The sequence below is a fragment of the Phaseolus vulgaris genome, chromosome 2 (genome assembly GCF_051622355.1).
Source record: "Phaseolus vulgaris cultivar YP4 chromosome 2, ASM5162235v1, whole genome shotgun sequence".
Taxonomy (NCBI): Eukaryota; Viridiplantae; Streptophyta; class Magnoliopsida; order Fabales; family Fabaceae; genus Phaseolus; species Phaseolus vulgaris.
Genome location: NC_143499.1, coordinates 34,353,045 through 34,363,189, shown reverse-complemented (window position 1 = coordinate 34,363,189; position 10,145 = coordinate 34,353,045). Strand labels below are relative to the sequence as shown.

The following is a 10,145-nucleotide window of genomic DNA, read 5'->3' as shown; positions in this document are numbered from 1 at the left end:
AAATGTCAAGTGTGAGAGTATTCATCCATAAGTAAAGATAAGATTTTAGAATAAGATATAAGATTTCAAGAGTGTAATCTTATATTTTTTTAATATCTAAAAAATTCTCATAAAGAAAATGCAATTACAATCTTGATATATTTAATTAATATCTTGAATTATACTATAAATAAATAATAAGTGTGATTATAAGATTAGATTGAAGAAATCTATTATATCTTATTATCTTTTATCTTTTGTAAGTTATGTCTGATTAGACTATAAAAGTAGTGTAGTGAGAATTATTGTTGTACTTTTGTTGTTCTTGAAGAAAAGAGAAAGAGAGATTGGAAGAGAAAAAGAGATGGAAAGAGAAAACAACAATAACATGACTCTTCCTTGCACTTCTGTGATGACAAGATCAGTGTGGTCTTACAACCTTGAATCGGAGTTCGAGTTGATTCGTTCTGTCATTGCCTTATACCCTTTCATCTCAATGGATACGGAGTTTCCTGGCGTTGTCTTTCAGTCGCATTCAGCATTCCGACAACCACAAAATAACTATGCTGTGATGAAAGCTAACGTGGATAGTATGCACCTCATTCAAGTGGGTCTCACCCTTTCAGACTGCCACGGTAACCTTCCAACCTTTGGAACCTCCAACCGCTTCATTTGGGAATTCAATTTCTGTGAGTTTGATGTGACACAACATCCTCATGCTCCTCACTCAATTGCCCTCCTCCGACGTCAAGGCATGGATTTTGATAAGAATCGAAAGTTTGGAGTGAACATTATGCGATTCGCTGAGCTAATGATGCTTTCAGGACTGCTCTGCAACAATAATATTCAGTGGATTGCTTTCCATAGTACCTATGATTTTGGGTACATGGTGAAGATATTGAGCCAACGCTTTTTTTATATGCAACCATTTCTACCTACAAACTTGTGTGACTTTCTTCAACTGGTTAAATTCTTCTTTGGATATAGAGTATACGACGTTAAACATCTCATTAAATTTTGTCCAAACCTTCACGGCGGTTTAGACAAAGTTTCTGAGTCTCTAGGTTTGGATAATAGCGGCAGAAGAAGTCATCATGCAGGCTCTGATAGCTTAGTCACTCTCCATGTTTTTAATAAAATTAAAACTCTCTATTTTCATACAAAGTTTGACTTGGTAAAACATGTAGGTGTTCTCTATGGTTTAGAGATGTTTTAATTTTTCTTTTTTACCATCTTTCTACTTCTCTTATCTTCTCTTTTGAGTTCAATGTAATTTCCAAATTCTTCAATAATATATATCACTTCATTTTATCCTACCTTTCTCACTTCTTTTTTACACCCTTATGTTTCTTTTTTCGTAATACTAATAGTTACAAATTAGATGAATTCCTCATTGTACCATCCTTTTATTTAGTATTTTTTAAAATTTTATTTTCATTTTATATAATAATTAACAAAATCAAACAATTTAACATTGGTGAAATAGATGTATGATTTCATAAATTTATTAGGATTTTTGTTAAAAAATTAATTTCAATAAAAAAATAATATAACAAAAATAATATTGTAATGGAATAAATCAACATAATGAAAACTTATTTATTTTACATTCTTAAATAATGTTATCTAATAATAAGTAGATGGGACAATAGGACTCATGTTAGTCTGATTTACAGTGATAATTAAAAATAAAACAAAGAACTCACCTGGTATAATTTAATAGTTTGACCTGGTATAATTTAATAGTTTGATTTTGGTCTGTTAATTTTTTTTAATTATATGTATATATATTAAATCATATTTAATTATGAATAATTTTAAATTTCTAATTGATAATTAATATATTTAATCAAATAAATTAAAGTATTTATATGTTAAATTATTTTATTATAATTAATAATAGAAATAATTTGTAAGGGTCAATGATTTAATTTATAACTATTTTTTTCTTTTTTAAATAATACTAAATAAAAAATATTTATTTAATTATTTCTATTTTTCTTAAAAAATATTGATATTTTATGGAAAAGAAAGTTTTTAAAGAAGAGAAAGGAAGAGAAGTCTGAGAAAAGAAAAAGTAACTAAAATTGCAAAATTGTAAAGGAGAAGCACTATATTAAAAAAAAAGTAGAAAAATTAGTTGAAAAAAATAGTACCTATAATTATTCTTTTATCACAAATAATATTTATATCATTTTCACTTTTTCAGTTAATAACTTACTTTAATTATTTTCATATATTACTTTTTGTTTTATAATTTTGAATGATGGAAATAAGAGAAGACAAAAGGTTGTAACAACTGATTGAACGTAATTGTACAAAATTACAAAACTGATCTTATTCATTTTGATTTACTCAATCATATATATATATATATATATATAAGGAAGCTATAAAATAGGAATACTAACATGCCTTGCAAAATAAAGAACAGCAAAAGAAATTGAATATTGGGATCACGTCCCCTCCACATCGAAATCTTCTAACATAGGTACTATTAAAAATTAAAGTTAGTTTCCCTTATCTTAACTTCCTTATTCTGATGAAAATTCTATCTCAAACAGGGGAATCACTCCAAACTTTAGGAATCTATAATAATTTATTTAAATATTACCAAATTTTAGTATGAGCTTAATCAAGTTTAGAGAAACATTTTTCTCAACTGACCCCATTAAAATTGAAGACTAAATCATAGACAATAAGGGATATTTAGATTAAAAACAAACTTACTTTGTTTTGAAAATCTAATCAAGTAGAAATGTATTTTGAGTCCTCAGCTACAACATGACATGATCAGATTTTGGAATAGATGAGATTTGGGAGAGAAAATGAAGAGAGAAGTGAGAAAAGAGAAGTTAGGAGAGAGATGGAGAAAATAAGAAAAGAAAAATTGAGAGAGAAAAGATGGTGAGGGTGGCTGTATTTTTTTTTTTACGTATATTACAATTTTTGCACTACATAATTCAAAACTAATATACAATAAGTTTTTTATAATACATTAAATACTGTTTTGTTTTCCTGAGAAGAAAATATTAAATTAACTTCTAAATATTAATGTGGATTGAATTGCAACGCTATTAACTTATGTTAATTTTGATGTTTTGGGTTTGTTGGGCCTAAGGTTTAGTTAGCTTTAGTTCATCCCAATAATCCTTTTCTTTTCACACACCATGCCAATATATGATGTAAAGCTGCAACATTCTTTTTTAATAATATACAAAAATATTTCTTTCTTAACACGTGTCTCTCACTCACACAATGTTATGCCTCTGATTCATCTCCTTTTTTCTGGAAGTTCCTTATGCTGTTCATGAAGAAATTCAATATGGTATCAGAGCGGGTCTAACCCGCTCTGCTCCGCTGCCATCGGTTTTCTTCTTCCCTTTCATCCCTTTAATTTCTCTTTCTTTGCTTCTTGATTTTCCTTGTTCCTTTCCATGGCTGCGACCAAACAAGATGATCAACAAAACCCTATCAGTGCATATTATCTTCATCCAGGAGAAAACCCAGGTGTGGTTCTTGTTACGCCACAACTTGACGGATCCAATTATCACTCCTGGAGTCGGTCTATGAAACGAGTCCTACTTTCAAAGAACAAGTTCAAATTCGTTAATAGTGATATCTTGGAACCAACCCGTGATGACGAAAAATACGAAACCTGGGAAAGATGCAACGTCATGGTGGTTTCATGGATCACACGCACGCTAACTACTCAGATAGCACAAAGCACCGTGTATATTGACAATGCGAAGGAGTTGTGGGAAGACCTTAAAGAACGATTCTTAAAAAGCAATCATTTTCGCGCTTCTGATCTCTTACAAGAAATCAATTCTATCAAACAAGGAGAGCGGAACATCATAGATTACTTCACAGACTCAAAGATTTTGTGGGAGGAATTGGATTCTTTGCGACCATTACCAGCCTGTATTTGCAAAGTAAAATGCAGTTGTAATGTGATGAAGACAATGGCGAGTTACAAAGACTCCGAACGGGTTATGTGTTTCTTAAAAGGATTAGGAGAAAATTATAACACTGTCAAAACGCAAGTCTTACTCATGGAACCTCTACCAAATATCAATCGCGTCTTCTCCCTTGTTCTGCAGCAGGAAAGGCATCTGAATGAAAATATAGGCATAGATACAAAGATCTTGCTCAATAGCGTCAATCATCAGAGTCAAAGAACGAACAAGGTTAATCATGGATGGCGCAACCAAGGAAGAGGAAGAGGAAAGAACTATGGGAAGCAATGCTCTTTCTGTAACAAGATGAACCACACCGCTGATGAATGTTATTCGAAACACGGTCTTCCACCATGGATGAAGCAGAGAACAAACTACACTGCAAATTCTATTGAAAGAAACGAGGATTGTAATGGTGAGAATGAAGAGTTTTCACAGGCTAAGATTCAAAATGAGAAAATCTTTGAAGTCCTCAATCCTGAGCAACTGCAACAGCTCATTAACATGATACAAAATTCAAAAGGCAAAGAACAGACCGTAATAAATGCCATGGGTGAAACTTCAGAACAAAATCTAAGTAAAGAGGGTAAGTCTTTCTGGATTCTTGACACGGGTTCTACTGATCACGTAGCTTGCTGTATTTCCCTATTTATAAGCTATCACAAAATAAAATCAGTAAGGGTCAAGCTACCTAACAATCAATATGTGTATGCTACTCATGCTGGAACTATTTTTCTTTCCAAAAACATTACTCTGTATAATGTTCTGTATATTCCAGATTTTACCCTAAATATCATATCTGTTCAACGCCTTATATCTTCTTTAAATTGTCAACTTGTTTTTACTCACAATATTTGTCAAATTCAGGAGAAAAATTCCTTGAAGATGATTGGTCAAGCTGAGATTCAAAATGGGCTCTATCATTTGTATGCTGATGAAGAAAACAACTCTGTGTACACTTTACATGTTGATTATTTTGATACTGTAAATAATCTGGATGTTTGGCATTGTAGGATGGGTCATCCCTCAAATAGAATATTAGATTGTTTAGCTAAGCAATATTCTGATATACATTACAATGATAAGAATGTTTGTGCTCCTTGTCATCTTGCAAAACAACATAAATTGTCTTTTCCTCTTAGCAAAACAAATAGTCAAAATGTTTTTGATCTCATTCACATAGACATATGGGGACCTCTAGGTACTCCTTCTTTGCATGGTCATAAATATTTTTTAACCATTGTGGATGATTTTAGCAGACATACATGGGTTCATCTGATGAAAAATAAAAGCGAAACTAGAGAGCTTTTACAAAGTTTTGTTGTTTATGTTAAAAATCAGTTCAACAGGAATGTAAAAATTATTAGAACTGACAACGGTAAAGAGTTCTATTGGAAAGATTTTTATGAAAGGCATGGCATAATTCATCAAACCTCTTGTAATGAAACCCCTCAACAAAACTCTATTGTTGAGAGGAAACACCAACATATTCTTAATATCACTCGATGCCTTATTTTTCAGTCCAGATTACCCAAAGTCTTTTGGTGTTATGCTGTTTTGCATTTTGTTTTTCTGATTAATCGCCTTCCTTCCCCTGTTATTCATAACAAATCTCCTTATGAACTCTTATATAATATTGCACCTTGTCTTTCTGATATTAAAGTCTTTGGTTGTCTTTGCTTTGCATCTACTCTTGAACAGAATAGACATAAGCTTGACCCTAGGGCACGTAAGTGTATTTTTCTTGGTTTTAAACAAGGTACAAAGGGTTATGTTGTTATGGATATTCAAACTAGAGAAGTTTTTATATCTAGGAATGTTATTTTCTATGAATCTTTTTTTGGCAAGTTTCAAAATAGAATTGATCAAGCTGTCATACAAGAAGAAGATGACTTCACAAGAATAACATATGATGATGCTCATGTACAAAGGGAGACAGAAAACCGAACTGCACAAAGGGAAAACATGATGCGTGGTGATCTCTCTACACAAAATGAAGCTGGAAATTCCATAGAACAAGAACAATTGAGGTGGTCCACCAGAACCAGGAGAACACCAACATTTCTTGAAGACTATCATCATCAGCTCATGATATCACCATGTGAAGAAAAATTGAAAGAAAAGGTACGTTATCCTCTTTATTCGGTTATGTCCTATAAAAGTTTATCTGAAAAACAACTAAAATATACCTTGTCTATCTCCTCTAAAACTGAACCAAAATGTTATGAGGAGGCAAAATGCTACCCTGAATGGATGGAGGCTATGAGAGCTGAAATAGAGGCACTGGAAGTAAATAAAACCTGGGATATAGTAGATCTTCCTCACAACAAGATTCCCATTGGCTGCAAATGGGTGTATAAAGTCAAACACAAGGCAGATGGTAAAATTGAACGGTACAAAGCAAGACTTGTAGCAAAAGGCTACACACAACGTGAAGGCATTGACTACATGGACACCTACTCACCTGTAGCAAGACTCACAACTATACGCACCATCTTGGCTGTAGCTGCTGTTATGGATTGGCACTTGGAACAGCTGGATGTGAACAATGCTTTCTTGCATGGAGATCTACAAGAAGAAGTTTACATGAGTTTGCCTCCTGGTATCACCACAGTGAAAAGTAATCAGGTTTGCAAGTTAACCAAAGCTTTGTATGGTCTGAAACAGGCCAGCAAACAATGGTATGATAAGTTAAGTTCCTTTCTTTACAGCATCAATTTTGTTCAATCTAGAGCTGATAATTCCCTTTTCATCAGAAAATCTGAGACTTCATTTATTGCTTTACTTATATATGTGGATGATATATTGATTGCTGGAAATGATATAAAAGATATAGATATTGTAAAAAATTCTTTAAATTCTGCTTTCAAAATAAAAGATTTGGGGCATCTCAAGTTTTTCTTGGGTCTGGAAATTGCTAGAACACATAAAGGTATACATATATGCCAAAGAAAGTATGCTCTCGATATTTTGACTGATGCAGGTATGCTTGGTGCTAAACCTGCAAACACTCCTATGACACAGAAGAACGACAAGCTTTTTGATCAAAGTTTGCTAGTGCACAACATAACTCTATACCGAAGAATCATTGGAAGGTTATTATATCTTGTGAACACCAGACCAGATATTAGCTTCTCTGTTCAATTCCTCAGTTAGTTTGTCCAGGCTCCATCAAAGCTTCATCACCAAGCTGTTCAGAGAATTTTGAGATACATCAAGTCCTCTCCAGCACAAGGTATATTCTTTCCTAAAAGTACTGACATTCAACTTAAAGCTTTTAGTGACTCAGACAAGTCCGCTCAACCACTGGTTTTTGCATCTTCCTTGGAGACTCCTTGATATCCTGGAAAACCAAGAAGCAAAGTACCGTTTCTAGATCATCCTCTGAAGCTGAATATCGTGCTCTAGCCACCACATGTTGTGAAATACAATGGCTTGTATACCTTCTCGAAGATCTCTGCATCAAAGTCAACAATGTTGCAAGCCTCTTTTGTGACACCCAGTCGACAAGGCATATAGCTCACAACAACGGATTTCATGAGAGAACCAAACATCTGGATATTGACTGCCATGTAGTAAGAGAGAAATTACAACATGGGCTTTTTCACCTTCTTCCCATAAGCTCTCAAGAACAACCAGCAGACATCCTTACAAAGTCTCTCAACTATGCAGTTTTTCATAAACTTGTTACCAAGCTTGGTGTTTTGAATATACACCCACCAGCTTGAGGGGGGGTTTTGATGTTTTGGGTTTGTTGGGTCTAAGGTTTAGTTAGCTTTAGTTCAGCCCAATAATCCTTTTCTTTTCACACACCAAGCCAATATATGATGTAAAGCTGCAACGTTCTTTTTTAATAATATACAAAAATATTTCTTTCTTAACACGTGTCTCTCACTCACACAATGTTATGCCTCTGATTCATCTCCTTTTTTCTGGAAGTTCCTTATGTTGTTCATGAAGAAATTCAATAACAACTCTAATGCAATACAGAAAATTAATTGTAGAAAAATAATTAAAAAAACGTAAAATTATTTTTATTTTTTAATAAAATAAAAATCTTGGTAATATTGGTTTAATTCATAGTATCAGAATCTGTTTAATGTTAAACACTAATAAAATTGACTTTGCTGATCTAATGAGACACAATTTAAAAAAAAAAAAGTTAAACAAAAAATTAACCTGGATAAGGCGAATTTTAAATTATCAAATTTGAACTACAATACGTAAAATGACAAAAATGTCCTAAATTGAAATAGGGGCGAGGATAAAAATATTTTTGGAACCTTTTTCCTGACCACACTTTTGGATTTGGATTTGTAGAACACTTTTCTCAATTCCATAAATTCTTTTTCAGAATGTATTTCTAGATTTTTTTTTTCCTGAATCTAAATATTTATTTCCTTTTTTTCAGGATATGATTACAAGTAAATCATAACTAATTATCTATTTCAGGATATCGATATATATATAAATTCAAAATAATTATTTTATTTATTTTATGTTACATTTTTTTGTCAATTTTTAAAATTTTAAAATCTAATACCAATGTTTATATTTAAAATTTAAAATATTATACATTATCGATCTTTAACAAAAAAAAGAAAACTTTTATATTAAAATATAACTGAATAATATTAAATTATACTAGGTGAGTTGTTTGTTTTATTTTTAATTACATCTTTAAATCACACTAAAACGAGTCGTATTGTCCCATCTACTTATTATTAGGTAACATTTATTTAAGAATGCAAAATAAATAAGTTTTCATTATATTGCTTTATTCCATCACAATATAAATGTTACTGTATTCATAAGAAAATATTAAGCAATACTATATTATTTTTGTTATATTATTTATTTCATTGAAATTAATGTTTTAATAAAATTCCTAATAAATTTATGGAATCATACATCATAAATTGAAAATTTTGTTAATTAGTATATAAAATGAAAATAAAATAAAAAAATACAAAACAAAAGGATAGCACAATAACGAAGTCATCTAATTTGTGAGTATTATCTCCAAGCCATACAGAACACCTGCATGTTTTTGTAAGTCCAACTCTGTATGAAAATAGAGTTTTAATTTTATTGAAAACATGGAGAGTGACTAAGCTATCGGAGCCTGCTTGATGACTTTTTCTACAACTATTATCCAAACCGAGGGACTCAGAAACTTTGTCTAAACCGCCATGAAGGTTGGGAAAAAATCTGATGAGATGCTTAACATCATATACTTTGTATCCAAAGAAGAATTTAACGAGTTGAAGAAAGTCACACAAGTTGGGAGGTAGAAATGGTTGCATATAGAAAAAGCGTTGACTCAGTATCTTGACCATGTACCCAAAATCATAGGCACCATGAAAAGCAATCCACTGAATATTATTGTTGTAGAGGAGTCCTGAGAACATCATCAGCTCGGCAAATCGCACAATGCTCACTCCAAACTTTGGATTCTTGTCAAAATCTATGCCTTGACGACGGAGGAGGGCGATGGAGTGAGGATCATGAGGATGGTGTGTCACATCGAACTCACAAAAGTTGAATTCCCAAATGAAGCGGTTGGAGGTTCCAAAGGTTGGAAGGTTGTCGTGACCGTCTGAAAGGGTGAGGCCTACTTGGATGAGGTGCATACCGTCCACGTTAGCTTTCATCACTACATAGTTATTATTTAGTTGTCGGAATGCTGGATGCGACCGAAAGACGACACCGGGGAACTCCGTGTCCATAGAAATGAAAGGGTATAAGGAAATGATAGAACGAATCAACTCGAACTCCGATTCAAGATTGTAAGACCACACTGATCTCGTCATCACAAAACTACAAGAAAGAGTCATGTTGTTGTTGCTTTCTCTTTCCATCTCTCTTATTCTTCTGATATCTCTTTCTCTTACTATCTCTCTTTCTCTTTCTTTCAAGAACAACAAAACATCTACATCAATCCTCCTCATTACTCTACTTTTATAGCCCAATCAAACATAACTTACAAAAGATACTACGATATAATTGGTTTCTACAATCTAAACTTATCATCGCACTTATTATTTGTTTATGGTATGATTCAAGATATTAATTAAATTTATCAAGATTGAGATTGCATTTTCCTTTTTTAGAGTTTCTTAGATTTTAAAACAAAATATAAGATTGCAGAAATCTTATCTTACTTGACATTTATTTACAAAATTTTATCTTTTTAATACATATTTT

At 32.2% G+C, this 10,145-nt stretch overlaps 2 protein-coding genes across 2 annotated transcripts; one reads left to right on the top strand and one right to left on the bottom strand.

Moving 5' to 3' along the window:
• The first annotated feature begins 343 nt into the window (after window positions 1-343).
• LOC137809388 (putative CCR4-associated factor 1 homolog 11) lies at window positions 344-1,195 on the top strand. The gene has a single exon (XM_068610508.2). It carries the CDS (start codon window positions 344-346, stop codon window positions 1,193-1,195), a length of 852 nt encoding a protein of 283 aa, XP_068466609.2.
• A 7,745-nt stretch (window positions 1,196-8,940) lies between these two features.
• On the bottom strand, window positions 8,941-9,889 carry LOC137809387 (putative CCR4-associated factor 1 homolog 11). The gene is given in 2 exon segments (XM_068610507.2): window positions 8,941-8,994; window positions 8,996-9,889. Coding segments are annotated over 2 exon segments (948 nt in total).
• Between the last annotated feature and the right edge of the window lie 256 nt (window positions 9,890-10,145).